At 41.1% G+C, this 19,874-nt stretch overlaps 1 protein-coding gene across 1 annotated transcript in view; it reads right to left on the bottom strand.

Annotated features, from left to right (window-relative positions):
- RECK (reversion inducing cysteine rich protein with kazal motifs) overlaps positions 1-16,727 on the bottom strand; it is a 61,068-nt gene extending 44,341 nt beyond the window's left edge. Inside the window, exons 1-2 of the mRNA XM_090275915.1 lie at positions 16,583-16,727; positions 2,817-2,875 (exon numbers count right to left, since the gene is read on the bottom strand). Coding sequence (XP_090132041.1) covers positions 2,817-2,875; positions 16,583-16,682 — 159 coding nt within the window. The 5' untranslated portion in view covers positions 16,683-16,727. The remainder of the gene's footprint in view (positions 1-2,816; positions 2,876-16,582) is intronic.
- Positions 16,728-19,874: the final 3,147 nt, after the last annotated feature.

Raw genomic sequence — 19,874 nt, 5'->3', positions numbered from 1 at the left:
ATAAGTAAAGAGAGCTAGAATATTAGCATTTTGCAACCCCTAGTGAATTAATGCACTCAGGTGATTATCAAAGATGACTGATAACATTACAAAAAGAGACAACCAGACATAATATCACTTATGAGGAAGACAAAAAAAAAATAAAACCCAACCTGAATCTGATCAAGCCTCCAGATCTGTTTCATGAGGTAGCTGCTAGCCATATGTGGCTATTTAAATTTAAACTGAAATCATTAAAATTAAATAAAATTAAAAATTCAGTTCCTCGCCCTGGCCAGGTGGGTCAGTTCATTGGAGCATCGTCCAGTGCACCAAAAGGCTGAAGGTTCGATTCCTATGCAGGGCACATACCTAGGTTGTGGGTTTGATCCCTGATTGGAGCACATACAGGAGGGTGACCTATCTATGTTTATGTCTCTGTCTCTTGTCTCTCTCCCCCCGACCTCCCTCTTTCCCTAAAATCAATAAAAACAAATCCTTGGGTGAGAATTAAAAACAAGTAAAATAAAATAAATTTAAATTTAAAAAATATTTTAAATCTCTGCACTATGACTTTAGCCCCACCACTCCAGTCAATATAGAAATATTTATTGAGTTTTTCATATGAGGCACTATTCTAAGCAGTGAGGGATGCATCATAAACAAAGCAAACAAAATCCCTTCTCTAGAGCATCTCTTCTAACAGTCTTTTTTTTTTTTTTAAACTAAGGGCCTTGCTCTGACCACTGTGGCACAGTTGGTTGGCTGTCAATTCTATTCCAGGGCGGGGCATAAGCGGGACGCCTGTGAGAAACGAGTGTTTGATGTTTCTCTCTCACGTGGATGTGTCTCTCCCTCCCTTCCCCTTCCTCTAAAAATGAATAAATAAAATCTTTAAAAACTAGGGCCTTTTCTCAGATCTCAAACCCCTTGACTTTTCTTTGGCATCTGACATCTTACTTGGTTAACAATTATAAAACACCAGCCCCGACTTACATAAATTCAAATTCTAAAGTTTTAATTCCCAATCTCCAACTGTCTTCACACCGTGGTTTTCAATAATTCAGCAACTTGCAACCCCCCACCCCAACCAAATCTTTTCCCCAACATCCCACAACCCTCAGACACAAATATTCACTCCAACTCAAAAGCTAAATGTCATCAGGACTCCACCCTTTCTTCATCCTCCACTGAAGAAATAATTATTCCTCACTCCTGGTATTTCCTTTCATTTTGAGTGAGCTCTGCTAGTTTTATCAGCCTGGTCTCTCCCCACGTGGCTCACTCAGTACTCCAGACATGGTGAAGACTGACTGAGTAACCTGACTGCCAAGTTTGGTAGAAGAAAGTGAACATATGTAACCCAGGCTTTACTTCTTCTCTGGGAGTATATCTAATTCTGTAGTTTAGTGTGTTTCTACAGATAAAAGTTACATTCAACATTTTTGTAACTAGTAATAAGAGTAATATCTGGAGTCTAATTTACTTTACTTCTTTGCTTTATTTCTTAATTAAAGAACCAGGTCAGGGAAGAATGTTCCTTATTAGGGTAACTAATTTGCTAAGTTACAGAATTTCTAATATTTCTGAGTTTAGACCTTGCCTGCGGCAGGTGCCTCATAAAAATCATTCACCCTATTGAATACCTAGTGGAAAAAAACAAAGCAAAAAAAGTCAGGAAAGCAGTGTTTCCGAAAGTGATAGAGCTACTTGAAAAGCTCCCTTATGGTGACAGCATCAAGGGACCATTTTTGCTTTTAAAAGCTATTTTCTGACAATAAATTTGCAGAGAACAATTTGCTATAGTGTTTCAACATGAATTCTCAGGCAGTTATTTAGATGAGTCAAGTCACTGTCTTGTTTTATAATCAGAGTATCTTGTAAAATCTTTCCAAATTCATAATATTGTTTGAGAGAACTTGTAATCTCAGTTAGCTTTCTCGGTTCTAGGCAGTGACAAAATCCAGGTAATTACTTGAAAAATCCTCCAAAAGTTGACCGAAGCCATCAATCTCAAGTGCTAAGGCTAACTACACAACCAAGACAAAAGAAAGGTAAGACTTTATGAACAGGTAGGTACTGTCTCACTAGAACTTGCCTGAAAAGGCTCAACCAGAGAAATTCAAACCTATAGCCAAGTTTCAAAAGTAGTACAATGAACAGTCTTCATTTAGACTGGCCCACTATTAGCATTTTGCAACATTTGCTTTAACTCTCTGCATAAACACATATTATTATTACCAATATTTTGATGAAACATTTTAGAATACATTAGACAAAATATTCATTCCTAAATTCCAGCATATTATCTCCTAAGAACAAGAACATCATCCTACCTGATCACAGTACAACCTCGAAATTCAGGATTACAGCACTGATTAAAATATTATTACAGTCCGTGTTCAAATTTCACCAACTTATCCCAATAATGTCCTTTACAGCAATCTTTTAATTCCAGGGTCCAATCCAGGATCACGCTTTGCATGAAGTTGTCATGTCTCTTTAGTTTCCTTTAATCTGGAAGTTTCTTATAGCCTTTGTTTTTTATAATACTGATATCTTTTTGAAGAGTACAGGCTGTTGTTGTGAGTAATGTCCCCCAATCTGGGTTTGCCGTATTGTTTCTTCATAGTCAGGTTATCATTTTTGGCAGAAATTCTACCTGAGCTACTGTGCTCTTTTTCAGTGCATCGTGTTAGCAGACACGTATTAATTTGTTCCATTACTGGTGATGTGAACTCCCTTCACTTGATTAAGGTGCTACGCAACAGATTTCTCCAAAACAATTCTACTTAATAAAGTTACTAACATCCTCTAGAATTATTATGTAAGCTTACCTGTTCACATACATCACGGCACATTTGGTTATCCTTTGAATGATCACAACACAACGCACCTAGGAAGAAAAAATAAACACCCGATGTTGCCCACTTTAAGTAAACAAGATGGTTAAGCTAAATCGGATGGCTACACACCATTTATTCAACAGATTATTATTATTATTCATTTTAATTCAACAAGCCTTTACTGTGTATCTAGTAGAAGCCAAGGACAGTGCTAGGTTGGTTCTTGTCCTCGAAAGCTTAGTCTATTAGGGGAGACTATCATATCATAACAGCTAATGTATTAGGTACCTTCCACATGCCAGAATTTTACTTGGTTTGCTATATGCATTATCTCATTCAACCCTTACAACTGCCCGATGCATGCTCTTCTACGATTATATCTATAATGTAAGGTTAAATGTTTTTTAAAAAGACAGTGAATTTTGTTTTGGATATGTTAAACTTAAGACATCCAGGTGGAAATTCCAGTCAAGTTAAAAACCCAAGTTTGGATTGCATGTAAAGCCAAGTTTGAAGATCTAAATTTGGAATCATCAGCATAAAGAAGGTATATGAAAATGAGTGACATTGCCTAAGGAGAGTTTCTAGTGAGAGTGAACACAACACCAAATTCTAAAGAACAGCATCTGAGACAGGGGAAGAAACAAAGAAAAAGGCTGGGATAGAAGAGTCAGAGAGATTGCAAGAAAGTGCCATCACAGAAGAGGAAACGGCTACTGTCATACACAAGAAGTCAGTTAGATTGAAGGCTCAGAGAAAGAAACTGATTTATTAATTAGGAAGCCACTGATTGACTTTCGCAATGTACTTCCTGCGGAGTTGGTAGAAGTGAATGATACTAAAGAGTAAACCAGAAAGGAGGAAGTATAAACAGCAAATAAAGGCTCTTAAGTCTAGCAGTGATGGAAGAAGTTACAGGAGGATGCAGGATCAAGGGAAGATTCTTTCGTTGTTTTCGTTTGTTTGTTTTCTTTTGGGGGTTTATTTGTTTTGGTTTTTTTTAGAGTGGCCTTTGTCCAGTTCCTGGGAGACTCTACATCCCTGGAATTTTCTGAGCAATAGGAATGTCTTTGTTATGCTAATGAGTTGTCCAAGGTCTCACCTAGATGTATTCAGGACCAGGACTGACAGTGCCAGAAAGATCAACCAAGGGATTAGATGTTTTCTGCCAGCCCCATGATATCACCTTGACCTCCCAATCTCCAGCAGGACAGGAGAACTGGAGATTGAGTTCAACCACATGGACTATAATTCAATTAATCATGCCTATGTGATAGAATCCCAATAAAAATTCTAGATGCTGAAGCTCAGTGGACCTTTCCAGGTTGGTGAAGACACTGATGTGCCAGGAGGATGACGCACATGATTCCATGAGGAAAGGACACAGAAGCTCTGCATTTCCTCCCAGACCTCACCCTGTGTGTCTCTTCATTTGAATGGTCCTCCTGATTTGTATCCTTTATAATAAAACTGTAGTCATAACCACGGTGCTTCCCTGAGTTCTATGAATCATTAAAATGTTTACTAATTCTAAGGGGGTCATGGGAAATCCAGATTTATAGCCAGTTGGTCAGCTGGTGGACAGACTGAGGTCCCCCGAAATGTGGCTAGTGTCTGAAGTAAGGGCAGTCTTTTTACTTTTTATTTTTAAAGATATTATTTATTTATTTTTAGAGAGAGGGCAAGGGAGGGAAAAAGAGGGAGAGAAACATCCATTGGTTGTCTCTCACATGCACCACAACTGGGAACCTGGCCACAACCTAGGCACGTGCTCTGACCAGGAATAGAACCTGCAACCTTATGCCCAACCAACTGAGCCACACAGGTCAAGGCAGTACAAGCAGTCTTGTTGAGGCCCATGTCCTCTAACTTGTGGAGTGTTCTAACTCTGGGTGGTCAGTACAGAACTGAATTGCTGTACACCCAGTTGTGGACAAAACAGAACATGGGATATAAGTTCAAGAAGAGGCATTGTGTCAGAGGCATCTGTTTGGGGCCAGGGATACAACATTGAATAAGTATTACATCTGGCTTCATCCAGGTCACAGTCTAATGGCAGAACAAAGTCTAGACAAGAGGAAAAGATGTAAGGACACTCACAAATTAAGAGGGAAACTGACAGCCTCCATTTTCTCAGTGAAATAGAGGGTTGAGATGGGGTTGGGAGCTTGGGCTGAAACTGGAAAGGTCTGGAAGAGCCACTCTGAAGAAGAGATAAAGGAGGCAACTAGAATCTCAAACCTGTGTTCCATAAGCTGTAAATATCTATCCTTTAAGAGGTGGGATCAATATATGGCTCTTCCATCACCAGTGACAAGGGCTGGCCAGCGGGTCCCTGACCAGAAAGGAATGTGTATTATTCTGGGAATAGATTGTAACTCCTTCCTTATCTCCTTTTGGGAGTGGCTTCTTGTCCTGTGATTGCTTCTTGACTTTTTCCTTCTGCTGGTACACACCGATGTAATTAATGTAGCTCCAGGCCACACTAGGTTTGTGCAACCTGGACCGGTGCTGCCTTGTCTGGAACCCCTTATACTGAGCCTCAGACTGGAGGAGGTGCGGTCTCTCTCACACCGACCCACTGCCATCGGTGCGCTCGCCTGTAATGTGTGTAATAAATGGCATGTCCAGATCTGCTAGTCCTCTGGGTGGTTTTTTCCAGAATATCATGAACATTTAAGCAGCTCCCTGGTTTAGAGCTCCTTTACACAAGAGAAAATGTTTCATGGTCAAATAAATTTGGAAACGAAGGAATAAGAAAAGTTAGAGAATTATTCACTGCAGGACTTCACGAATTCTTTAATACGCTAATATTCATTAATCTCCTAAAAAGGGATCTAAGTAGACTGACTTTCAGTTTGAAAAATATCAAATTAGAGAAAAGAAAAAATGTTGCTGAGCAGCATTATAGGCCCAGAGAAGTTGATAAATTGGCTATCGAGATAATCAGCAGTGGCATGTTACTATTCTAGAGATATGATTTTCAACCTTTTTCATCTCTGGGCACACACAAACTAATCACTAAAATTCAGTAGCACACACACAAAAATATTTCCTGCCAATCTGACAAAAAAATAGGTACTATTGTTGTGTTAGCTTTTAACATTTTTTAATTTGATAATCTAATAAATAGTCAGGTATTACATATCTTAAAAATTCTTGCAGCACACCAGTTGAAAATTGCTGCTCTGGCACAAAGGTCATGTGAGGGCAGAAAACCCAGCTGCTCACAAGCAAACAGAACTCAGGATAATGTACAGTCCCGATAAGCACAGGCTTAGCAAAGAGTAAACAATCAGGCATACAAGAGTCTGATTTGGGCCTAGTGATTTTTGAAAAAGTTCCTTGGAGCAAAGTATTTAGAAAAGAAACAATATGTGTTATAATTAAAATTTCAGTAACAATGGAAGGCTTTTATTAAAAATATAAGTATAAGCCCTAGCCAGGTGGCTCAGTAGATTGGAGCATTGTCCCGTACACTGTACACTAGCAGTGGGTCCCAAACCTTTTTGGCACCAGGAGGGTTTAGTGGAAGATGGGGTGGGGCACAGAAGGCGAAGCTCAGGTGAGCTTCACTCACTCCCCCTCGCCCCTCCCCCTCTCCCCCATTGTGGAAGGGGCGGGAGGAGACTGGAGGCAGAGCTAAAGCATCACTCACTCTCTTGTGGCCTGGTTCCTAACAGGCCAGGTTGGGGACCCCTGTGGTACAACCAAAAGGCTGTGGTTCAATCCTCAGTTGGGGCATGAGGGGGGTTGGGCAACTGATTGATGTTTCTCTCCCTTCCTCTCTAAAATCAATAAAAACATATCCTTGGGTAAAGATATAAAATATATACATATAAATATAAAAAGCCTACTTTTTCCTATTTAATGATGAAGGTAAAATTAATAGTGGAGTGACCCACCCAAGTAAAAATTTTGAAATAATTCTTTTTTTCATTAAGAAAAATGTTCTATAATCTCACTGTCCTGCCAGAACCTGTGTTGACATTTTTTTTTCAAGGTTGAAATAGTTTATGCACAGAGTCTCCATATTCAGAAGCCATGTTTAGACATACATGTTCAGATGTTACACATGATCAAAAGGGGATATGCTCAAAGAACGCTATGATCAAGGAAGTTGATACTCAAAGCAGTATAGGATCAGGAAGGTCCACGCTTAGTGATTCCATGCTCAGAAAAATATATATACAAGTGTTATACATAATCAGGGCCATACATACTCAAGAGTAATTATGATTAGGGAAGTTGATTATTAGGGCAGTCAAAGATCAGAATGTTCCATGCTGATGCAGTCCATGTTTACAAGGGATTACTTCCCACGATTCCATTTTTAAGTGGGTCCACATTGAGGGAGTCAGTCTTAAAAGGGATGAATTCTAAGAATGGTTTTATTCTCACAATTGATCCATATTCAGAATATGGTCCATGCTCAGGAGGCTCCATGCTCTAAATGTTCCACAATCAAACAGTCCACACACTCTGTAGTTCATTCTCAGGATGGTTCCTCTCATAGAGAGAAAACATCCTCAGAAAGGTCTATTTTCAGGAGTGACCATGATCTGGATGAGGGCGATTATTTTTTGAAAACGTAGTCAGATAGATTCGTACTTGGTCCTTCTTTGCTGATAAAAGTACGTAGTCAGAAATTATACATATTCAGTAGGGTAAATGCCCAGGTGTGGATACCGCTAGGCCAGATTATAATAAAAGCAGTCCACTATCAAAATGGAACATAAAAAGATTAAATGCAAAGGAAGTTACTTCCATGTAAAGGGCTTGAAAAAAAAAAAAAGAGGTACAAGCTCAATATGAGCAATGACCACACACATTGATTATTAGGGGTATAGGCAAACAAAAGATACGATATTGAGTGTTGACAGCATAAGAGTTAATGAATGGAAAGTCCAAAACTAAACAATCAAAACATAAAAGTCTACAACCAGGTACTTAACCCATAATAAAATCTGTAAGGTGTTAGAGGTACAGATGATGAAAGAGATCAATATGGTAAATTCTCAAGGGGAGCTTTGTCACATAGTTTAACACCTAACCAGTACAGAAAGACCATGGTCAAAGCTCACGGTTCCATGCTCAAGAAGATTCACGTACAGAACTTATATATTACATACAGCGCTGGTACACACTAGAGAGGCCCAAAGGTTAGGAAGCATATTAAAAGGACAATCCATGATCAGGTCAATCCACGCTTCTTCAATGGATTCCTCAAAGTCTGAAGTCTCTTGGATTCCATGATCAGAGCAACCTATGCAAAGGATGTCTGAAAAAAAGGGATTTCCAGGCCAGCAGGTTTCTTTGCCCAAAAATTTCATTGTCGAAATATTATTGTATTTTTAAGGTCCATGAATAGGGGTTTCTTTGTCTGGAGCAGAGTCCATGATTCAGAGATCATAGCCACCAGGTTCCACACTCAGGCCCTTCCTTCCAGCGCTGAGGCCCCGTTTCAAGACAGCAGCTTCACCCTCCAACCAGGGCGTAGACCTGCTACCGCAGGCGTGGAAGACACTGCTACCGCAGGCGTGGAAGACACTGCTACCGCAGGCGTGGAAGACACTGCTCTTCCCTCTCCCAGCTGGCGATGTGCAGGTCATGCTGATGGCTGGCCTCATAGTGAAACAGGAAGAAGTCAGATGTGGTTTGGTTGACATGTTATGCTGTCTTGGATGTTCTGAGCATGAATCCCTGTTTCCTCAGGTGGTGCCTGGTCCTGATCAAGCTGAGGCTGGGGTCGTGTCCTGGGTTTGCTCGGCCATCGCGGCTCCTTGCTTTTGAGGAGGCGGTTCATGCTAACGATGGGAGCATGTTCCCTTGATAGGGACTGTGACTGGGGCCACCTCAGCTCTCGGCTACAGCAGCAGCTCCTCTGAGGTCTCAGATGACACCTGATGTGGTGGGACTAAGGACGACGCCCAATGCAGGCTCCAAGCAAAAGAGGAAGTTGATTGATTTCATCATCCTTCCAGTGATCTGCCAATATCAGGCGTGACCCTACTTAGCTTCGGAGATCAGATGAGAAAAGGTGCGTTCAGGGTGGTATGGCCATAGACACGGAAGGCAGGTTCCAGAGGCCCCAAGAGCTTGTGCCTCGCCTCCAGACCCCTCTCCCCTTGTGTTGACATTTTGACATATTTCCTTCTAGTCCAGCGGTTCTCAACCTGTGGGTCGCGACCCCTTTGGGGGTCGAATGACCCTTTCATGGGGGTCGCCTAAGACCATCGGAAAACACATATATAATTACATATGTTTTTGTGATTAACCACTATGCTTTAATTATGTTCAATTTGTAACAATTAAAATACATCCTGCATATCATATTTACATTACGATTCATAACAGTAGCAAAATTACAGTTATGAAGTAGCAACAAAAATAATTGTATGGCTGGGGGTCACCACAACATGAGGAAACTGTATTAAAGGGTCGCGGCATTAGGAAGGTTGAGAACCACTGTTCTAGTCTTTCCAAAAGCCTGATATTTCTGACAAAATGGGATTAAAGAGGGCAGCCTGAAGTCTTCTGGCAATAACTCCCTTCCCCCTCACAACCAAGCATTCTTCTGTAATACTACATTTTTTCCCTGGAGGAAATGGCCACCCTCCCTTGAGCAGGCTAGGGGACCTCATGCTCCATCACATTTTCCACATTCTACTCTTAATCTTAGCCATTATTATATTGGTACACATCTTTCTTCCTTTGGAACAAAAAGTTATTAGAAACTTTAACAATGCATATTTTTCAAGAAATAAATGTCTACAAATAAGCATCAATTCACATGTCATCATTAAGAATGAGGGGAAGAGTTTTAAATGCCATTAATGTGGCAATTACAGGTTCTTTGTCTTTTTAAGAGCTATTAAAATGGATTAATTGGGCCAGTCAACTATTGTAGTGCAAAAAACTCTAAGGCCTAATGTTTTATACTAGAAAAGAAAATGACTTCTAGAAATTTGTTTTTATAATTTAATTCTAATCTAATTTCTTGTTCTTTGAGAAAAACTCTTAATTTCATAAAATGGAACTGAATAAAGATAAATTAGTTCAAAATAAAAACTGATACTGACATAATGAAAATATAAAGCAGAGACATTATTCCCATTCAAGACCTAAGGATGAATGTCCTATTTGCATTCTTATTCCAAGAGTCTGTAATTATAAAATTAATAAAACCAAAAACTGATTACTAAAGGCCATGTATGTTGTGTTTAAGAAGGTATTAGTATAAACTAGAACTATTCAAGCAGAGTTATCCAAAGATTAGAAACATCAAGGTTTGGCTGCTGGTTTGGGCCACACGTATACTAAAGATAGGCAAGTAAGCAGGAAGCACATGCTCCAGCCACAAGGGAAAAACACAACTTCTAAGACCAACCAGCATTTAAAAAAATAAATACACATTCTAATTTAAACTAAAATATTCATAGAATTATAGGATTTTTGAAGTTAAATGAGATTTTGCCACAGAGGCCTCCCAAAAGCTATAACTGAATTTGGTTAATGAAAAGCCATTCTTGTTTTCTTTTCTAAAGAAAATAAAGATTCCCTCTAATTAATGTCTTCCCAAAGAATTACTAAAACAGAACATATAAGTTCCAAGCCACTGATGGGGAAAAACTGAATCTGAGCTGATACTGGAAAAAGGTCATTCTAAATTTAAAAAAAGGACACGTTAATTAAAAAATATCTTTTAATCAAATCTTTATTTTTGTAACAGTCTGGAAATTGACATTTCACTTTAAAAACGTTTAAATGACAACTGCAATTATAACTTATGAATGCATTCTTGCAATTGTTTTATACATTCAAATATGTGTGTGTGCGTGCATATAGACTATATCACCAGCCAATGAAGAGCCAAACAGTAAAATGATTACCCATATGCCCAGACGCCTAGATTCAATACTGCTAACATCTTGTCATCTTGCCATACTGCTTTACCTATCTATCTGGACAGACACATATTTTTTCTTCCCTGAATTATTTGCAAGTTACAGATATCCTTCTTTATTGCTAGCCTCATAGTGCATTGCTGCAACAACCAATTATATCCATTTGAGTCTATTGCCAATATGACAGCCAGATCTTCTCATTAAGGGCCTACAGTGGCTTCCTGCTATTCTAATTCTAAATTTTCAAAATCTTCTAACCTCCCCTTCCCTGACATTCTATTTTTTTTAAACAAAGCTTTCATTTACCTTGAACACAGCTTTCTGCCTGAAACGCTTACTGCATTCTTCCTGCTGACTTAAATCTGAGCTCAGTGCTTGATAAGCTTTTCTTCTCCAACAACTCCAAGCCATGTTGGTTTTGGGGGTAGGTTTCTTTCTTTTTCTTTTTCTTTCTTCTTCTTCTTCTTTTTTCTATTTTTCTATGTAAGGTCCTACTGTTCTAGTCAGGATTAGAAACTTTAACATTTAACTCTTCTCTCATCATTTCACGTCTATAGATGTGGTATCCCCAGATTGGCTGTAAACTTCTTATACCCATTTAGCACAGTGCTCAGCTCAAAAAATTTTTTCGTTCATTTGTTAATAAATAATAATTTCCTAGTTATGCAATGAATTTCTGTCAGGAAAAAATGTACAAAAAGTTGTATTTCCCTCACTGTACCACTTCATTACCACATTGCATATGGTGACCAACCCACGATTTAACAAAATATCACATGAGTTTTTGGCCTAGATCAAAAGATAAATTGACTCCAATCATACACTCAGACACAGAGATATGCAACCAGTTGGCAGTGCTGAGGCGGGGAAAACTGAAGTTTTATGGTGGTACAAGACACCTTGAGTTAAAAGATGAAGCTGGTTGATGGAATGTGGGAAATGCAAGAGATGCACGGGAGAGAACCAGTCACAGGTAGAGAGAGAATGTCTCCAAAAGTAGTTTCCAGTTCCCACAACAGTCCCTAAGGGTTGTGCTGTGCTGAATTTCCTGCCCTTGGATTTCTGTGTGTTCTCTTGTTAGCTGTTCTATAACTAGCTCCTTAGTCCTTGGTTTCTGCTCCTTTGAGAGTCAAAAGAACCTTAACCCAGACATTCATCATTATGAAACAACTAAAGCAAATGACTCCCTTCAGGTTCCCCAGATGCTAATAGCCCGTATTCTTGGATGATTCCCTTCCCCACTCTATGCTGCAGTCCTCCCATTTACCTCTAGAAGTGTGACTGTAAAAATAATAAAACGTGAGTGTGAATACCTGGCTATATTCCATGGTCAGAATGTTTCTCCTTAATACCACCCCTTTCTTGACCACTTCATGTTATTTATGTGCTTTACAACATCCAACATATTATGTGCTACATACTTGACTAAATCACATGATTTTTTTCTCAAATATATCCTTCAGATTTAGAATGTAAGTGAAAATGTACTAATATAACCACATATTGTCATCAATGTAGGTATACAGTTTTGGTGATATTTAATGTCTGAATGTCCCACTAAACCATAAACACCAAGAAAACAGAGACCATGTCTCTTTTCCCCTACCACTTTATACCTAGTGCCTATAATGGTTGTCTGGCACTATTACCAGCTTAATAAATATTTGCTGAATGGATTAATGACAGGTATGAACCTTAGCTTAATAAGTAATGGACCTGGGGGAGTTATTCCTAATATCCATCTTAAACATGTTCAAAATGTGGAACTTTCGATTCTCTTCCTGACTCACCTGCTCCCCCCAACATCCTGACTTCAGCAAATGGTATTATTTTTTACTTAGTTGCTCAAGGCACAAATCTGTGAGTAATCTTTAATTCTTGCTTACCTGGCTTCCCACAACCAATCCATCAGCAATATACCTCCAATCTCTCTTCTACCTTCACCACCACTCTGCGCTAAGTCACCATTAGCTCCTGCTTCAGCTGCTGCAATGGGCTTCTCGTCACCCTGTTTCTACTCCTATCCACTACAATCGCCTTTTTTAAAATTCAGAAGCCGGAATGATCTGAAATATAAACCAAAGCACTCATTTCCTACTTAAAAGTCTATTAGTTTTCATCTGCACATGGAATAAAATCCACAATCCTTATGTGGTTTTTTGCAAGGTTCAGCACTATTTAGCCCAAGCCTACTCTCTGGTTCATTTTGTTGCAACCATACCAGCCTTCTGGCTCCTTCTTGCCTTAGGGCCTTTGCACTTTCTGGTCCCTATACATCTTTTCTAAGGACAGCACCTTCATGTCTTCAGATCTTGGTTCTGAACTATACCTTCTAAAATATGCCTCTCATCATCACTATATAAAGAGTCACTCTCCCTCTACTCACACAATTCTCTATGTTATCATCTGATTTCCTTCACAGCATACTTCTCACTACCAGAAATCATTTTATTTATGTTTATTTTCTATCTTTCCTCCACTAGAATGTAAGCTCCTTAAGAGCATTAATCCTACATCTAGAATAGTGCCTGACATATAGTAAGCAACAAAAACATATTTTTTGAAAAAACAAACACCTGTAGTCTCTGTTTTGCTTTTCTAAAACCTACATTTTTAATACATAAAAACCACCTCTTGAAATCATCCTACTTTCTTCCAGAAGTAGCACACAGTGAAAAGTGTGATTATGACAGATTGCTTAAATCTATGGCTATAAGACAGGAACTTTTAGCAGCATACCAGAATAAACTGTCATATCTGGTCTATCACCAATCCTAGTTCTTTCTGTAGTGTGTAGGCCAAGATACTTCCTCAGAAAGAAAACCGGCTAATTAGTTTCCTCTAGATAGGTGTTAGCTTTTTCTAACTTAAAATTTATTACATTCTTTTTTCAGAATTCTGGGCTATTACATAATTCCTTAAATGTCAACTTACTGAAATCTAGCCCTTAATCTTACACCCTTCCCTCTTTTGTACTATTTATTACAAAAATCTTGAATAGAAATAGCTATTATCAGGTGCCATGACAGACCCACTACAGTATAGCTTAAGGTCCCATCCCATCCTTCAAAGGGAACCCTAAAGTGTGTGATGTGGAGGGTGGAGTGGGGGTGCAATGGCGAGGGGTGGGATTGAAAAGTACACTGGAATAGAAAGTGTGGCATTACCCCAATGAAGAGGGTGTGGCCAAATTTCTCAAAAGATGATAATCATTGAGCAAGTAACATCACTCTCTCATCTCCACCACCCTCCCCAAGAACAGGAATGAAATCTCTAAATCAGAACAGATAAGACTTGTAAAGCCTTATACCAGGAAACAGGAGTATCCAACCTTGACCAGGGGATAAGGACAGGTGAAAGAAAACTGAGCCAGAATACAGGCTCGGCCTTCATTGAAACACAATTTAATATTGTGTTCTCAGTTTTTGTTTAGGATTGAAGAACATTTTCCACACTTTATACTGATACACAGTGGAAGCTTCTGTCCTTTAGGTAAAGAAACAAGTAATATTTGCTTCCTAGAATTTAGTACAAGGGACAAATCTCACATTGAAATCAAACTGAAATTTTTCTTTTTATCAAACATGCAAACTCCATGCTGTCATGGACTTTTAGAGCTGGAAGGGCCTTTAGAAATCATCTAGCCTAGAATTTTCTAGTGTGCTTTAGGTGCTATGAAGGAAAAGGCATTTCATAGGCAAACAAGTTCCTAACTTTTTATAATAACGTATTGATATAAATCATGTTACATTAATTAAACAAGGAGGCCATTAGACTGAGGTGGCTTTACTGCCTTAGTAGTCCACCTAAGCAAACCAAAACCTAAGCCTTAAGGTTAAGAAATTGAAATCTAATGACCACCAATCACAAAGAGCCACCGAGGCTTTCCCAAATAAGGCATCCACTTATTCTGTAGCTAATCCAATAATTTCTTTGCTTTATTTCTACCTCTTCTCCATGAAAGTCATTCCCTGTGCTCCTGTCACTTCCCTTTTTTTGCTGCCCATTTGAATCAATTGCTGAATCAGTTTATATATTAACAATCACATAATGCAAAATTCATCCTTTTAAAGTGTACAATTCAGTTGTTTTTAGTATATTCATGGAGTTGTGCAACTATCACCACAGTTTAACTTTAGAATATTTTCATCATCCTAAAAACAACTGCCATACCCATTAGCAGTCATTTCCCCGTTTCCTCAGCAAAGAAGTTTCTCTACCACAGGAATTCCTGGACTCTTTATTGGAAATCATACATGTTTTGTGAATTTATGAGAAAGGGGTACAATGTGCAATGTTTCCCAAACTTATTTAATAGCTAATATTTCAGTGCTTACTATGTTATTCATGTATTACCTCAATTCTCTCTCACACACACAAAAATCTATGATATATATAATATATGTGGATATTAAAGCACAAAAAGACTATGTAACCTGTTGCTGTGTTCATAACTACTACACTCTATTATCACCCACAGAACTGACTAGTTGTGAGATGAGAATGAACAACTAACTAGTATTCTACGGACCATAACTGTGGAAAAACTTAAGTTCTTATCTTTAACTTAATGAGATAAATGGGCCCAGAAAGGTAAGCTGATTTAGCCAAGAATACACAGCATCTTCTCTCTCCCTCTCCTTTGATTTCCATCTGACAGCTAAATTTAGAACCCAATTACAATGGACTAATCCCAGGTTCCTGACATAATTCTCTCCCTTCTTTAAAGACTTTCTTGCCTTAAAAAAAGAAAGAAATATATTTAACGCTGTAAACTGCCTTAAAACCCTGTTGGGGTTGATTTTACTTTCTAGGTGTAAGCTCTTTCAGTAAGTAACGCACTCACTGCTCCACCACTTCTGCATGTATAAATCTCTGCCATCTTTTACTGTCCCGGGCAGTTGGAGAATCACTCAATTTTCCTCCCAAACATCTGAGGTGGGCGTCATCTCTCCCTCTGTGCACCCACAGCTCTTCGTCTCCTCTGGACACCCCCGCGTTGAATTCCAACAGCTTGTGTCCTTTTGTACCGCAGGTCTAGCCAAAGAGCTACTGGAGGGCAGACGTTCGCACCAACTCCTAAAGCCCAGCCCGGGAGAGACAGACGCTCAGTAAGTACTGAAACACTTCCTATCCGCTCTGGGGTTAACTCTTCCAGATCAAGAACAAAACTCTCCTCAAGCCTACCTGCCAACCTTCAGGGAGGCGCGGGGTGGGGGTGGGGCTGACCGATTTTTAATGTCTCTCGTCTGAGCCCGGCGCTGTCTCGGACACAAAGTGCACCCACAGCGAACAGCAGCGGAATCGGATTTAGGAGGCTTGGGTCCCATTCTCTTCTGAGACTGGAACCTTGTGGGCTGTGGGGCCCATCAGTGTTCGCCGCTCAAGGTCTGCCTTTCTGAACCCAGAGAGGGTCAAGTAATAACTGGTCAGGACAGCGGTGGGTGGCTGCACCTCCGAAACCTATACAACCCTCACGATGATACTGGACGAAGGCATTTTTCACCTTTTTCCGACAGAGACCAGAGTCTGTTGAGATAAGGCACAAGCTAGGGTCCCCTGTCTGGTGGGTGACAGAGCAAGGCCTCGAACGTGGGGCGCCGCTTCCAGTTGAGCAGATCTTCGGGGCAGGGACAGCGAGGGTGAAGAGGGGCCCTCTCTCGTCCGGCCTCGGCACCCCTTACCCACCTGCTGGGGTCTCCGGGCCCCTGGGACCTGCGGCCCCTGGGTCACCGGACATGAGCCGGGTCTGGGGGTCGCGCGCACCTCCGCCCCCAGCCCCGCGCCATCTTGGAGCGCTGAGGCGGCCGCTCCGGACCGCCCCGAACCGCTGCTCCAGCAGTTACTCACCCGCAGTGCCGGGGGACAGGCCCCCTGACACCTCCGCGACCCCCGCCACAGCCAGGAGAAGCAGCAGCAGAACCTGCGGGGAGGTCCAAGTGGTCGCCATGTCCGGCCCGGGAGGTCCAGAGCCGCAAGATGCTCGGACCCAGCCTGGCTGCTGCGGCAGTGCGCGGAGACCCCGCCCCGGTGCCCTGGAACTTTGGTGATTGGCTACGGCTCGCTCAGGCCCGCCCCACCGCCGCCAAGAGTTTCCAAACCTGCTGGGGGCGGGAACGTGCCGGCCACCCTGTCTCTTTGTTTTGGCTCAAGTGTGGGTCAGCATCGGCAGCGGAGACCCCCGGCCAGCGTTCTCCTGGAGCGGGGTCAGAGGATGTCAGAGCTGGAGGGCCTTTAGAATACCTTCACCGCTCCCGAGGTTTGCAGATAAGGTCTCTGAAGTTCAGAGAGGGACTGACATGCCCAAGATGACACCGCCAAACCAAAGTAACTTCTCCATTTCGCATACCCTCCACAATCCTCTTAATATCTTTTCTGCTCAGACGCTGCTTCACACTCTAAGAAGGCGTGTCACCGGGGACAACGCGGCCTCCCCTGAAGTCTGAGGGGCTCTGCCGCAGACACGGTCCCCTGACAAAGGCACAAGGCACAGATTCACCTCCAATGTTCTTTGACACATGTAGCTTCAATGTGTCTTTGATGTACTAATAAGTACCTAAACGGTTAGGTAAGGAATGCTTGTGTATCCAGATATGGAGAGCCTTGAATGTCAGATTTAGACTTTAAGAGACAGTTTGGAGGTGGGTCCCCATTCCGTCCCTTACCTCTCCACCCGTCCCTCCCACAAGGCACTGTGGGAAATGTTTGAAAGGATACAGGCTGGCAAAGTACTCACTCTCTCGCTCTCTCCTTCCCTTTCTTCCTCTCTCTGTTCCTGAATTAATACCCTTACCCCCTCCAAAAAAGCATAACCAAAGTTAAAAGTTTTTAATTTCTTAATATCATTAAATATTCAATGTTTACATTTCACTTATTGTCACATAATTTCCTTTCACAGTTTTTCAAGTTCCAAACAAAACCCATAGGTTGAAGTTGGTCTGTATGTCTTAGGTTTCTTCATACCTATTATCTCTTTTAAGTTTACAAAAAGAGAACATGAATGAGTTACAATAATCTTTCTAAAACATCTAAACATCTGCTCTGATGACAACTCCTTTGCTTCAAACTCTCAGAGAGGCCACCTCTTTTCTTATGGGACAGAATGATGTACGATTATTTGACATGGTGTCAGAGGTTCTTGGCAATTAGACCCAATAAGCTTTTTCAGCTTCATCTCCACACCCTCCCTGAACCCTTGCCACCATCCTTTCAGAACCTTTTATCTTGTTCCAAACCTCTTAATTGCTTTCACCCCTCTTTCACAACATGTATCTCTTCTGCCTAGAATTCCCCAATTCTGTAGTAACCCAGCTCAGCTGAGGGAACTAAGATGGTTGCTCAGGGCCCAACTGTGTCACTGAAAGGACCTGAGCAGGAAGAGGTCTGTGTAAAGTGATTGACACATTTTGCATTACTTGGGACTGTCCTGGTTTTAAAGCTGAAATTCCCACGTCCCAGGAATCTCATTAGTCCCAGACAAAATGGGACAGTTGGTCTCCTTAGTTCTGTGCACTTCAGAAAATGTCACAAGGGAAGGCTGTAAGGGGATTTCCATATGGAGAAATGGGGTCATACAGATAATTGATATGGCTCCCAAGGTAATTCAATAGGTGGACTGATTGCTATATGCCATGGAGATGGGTCATTAGACCATTGGGTCCCTGTGTCCTTGGCTGCTGTAACAAAGTACCACAAACTGGGTGGCTCAAACAACGGAAATTTATGTCTCAAGGGTTCTTGAAACCAGAAGTCTGAGATCAAAGTGTTGGCAGGGTTGGTTCCTTTGAGAGCTGTGAAGGAATATCTGATTCATGCCTTTCTCCTAGCTTCACTGATTTGCTGGCAATCGCTGGCACTCCTTGACTTGTGGATGCATCATCTTGATCTCTGCCTTCATGTTCACATGGAATCCTTGTGTGTACGTGTCTATCCAAATTTGTGCTTTTTATAAGGACACCAGTCATATTGATTTAGGGGCCCACCCTACTTTGGTATGATCTCATCTTAACTAAATACATCTGCAGTAATCCCTATTTCTAAGTAGGGTCACCTTCTAAGGAACAGGGATTAAGACTTCAATTTGTAAATTTGGGGGAGGGGGGACACACAATTCAACTCATAACATTAGCAAATGAAAGACCATTCATCTACCCCTCATAAATCATTGATCCTGAAGGAGATTCTGAAGAAGGAGGAAAAAGGATTGGCCAGTTGCTGTTCAATGATTCTAAGTCCCTCTGTAACAGGAGAGGTTGAGCTTACTTCAGTTGTCTCACAGAGGTGATACTTAAGGTCTTATGCACGGAGAGAATGCTTGAATACTTGGAGATCTCTTAGCTATAGAATCAGAAATGACTTTATTTCCAGGTATCTCTCATGAGATATGGCAGCAAAGTTCCTCTGGACGAGTAAATCAATGTAGTGAGGCTGAGGGGCTCTGGTAGAAAATTTCTTTACTACCAATATGTGTATAATTGGGACAGACACGTTAGAATGGTTAAATCTGAGATGTGATAATGAGCCATTAGCAGAAGATGCTTGAGATCCTCCCACCCAGAAATATGGCTGACCAGCTACTGTATTCTTGGGTGGTGGGGGAGCTCAGAAAATAGGGAGATTTGGGCCAAGAGTTCTTTAGTCCCCTACTTGGATGGATCATTAAACCTCCTGTGAAGGGAGCCCAATAAGCAAATGGGCCCTGGAGGCTATTGACTATTGCCCATTGAGGCAAATGGTTAGACACAAGCCTTAGCCATGGTCAGCAGGCTTGAACAAAGAGCATATCCATTTTAGATTACTTTGCTGTTTTGTGATGAAGCCAATAGTTTATTTCCAGTTTCCCTCTGTTCAGACCACCAGAAAACTTAGCTTTCTCACAAGACAAAGAGCCGCAATCTAATGTAGTGGCAAGAGCATGGGCTTAAGACAGGGGTCCCCGGTCCCCAGGCTCCAGGCCAGTACCTGTCCCGTGGCCTGTTAGGAACTGGAACACTAGGCGGGAGGTGAGCAGTAGCCTGTGAACGAGTGAAGCTTCATCTGTTTTACAACTGCTCCCCATTGTTACCACTGCCACCTGAACTCTGCCCCTGTCCGATCAGTGGCCGCATTAGATTCTCATAGAAACAAGAACCCTACTGTGAAT

Source organism: Furipterus horrens, unplaced genomic scaffold (assembly GCF_987537825.1).
Source record: "Furipterus horrens unplaced genomic scaffold, mFurHor1.1.pri manual_scaffold_4, whole genome shotgun sequence".
NCBI lineage: Eukaryota > Metazoa > Chordata > Mammalia > Chiroptera > Furipteridae > Furipterus > Furipterus horrens.
Note: the sequence above shows the minus strand (reverse complement) of the source record. Positions and strands in the feature narration are given on the sequence as shown.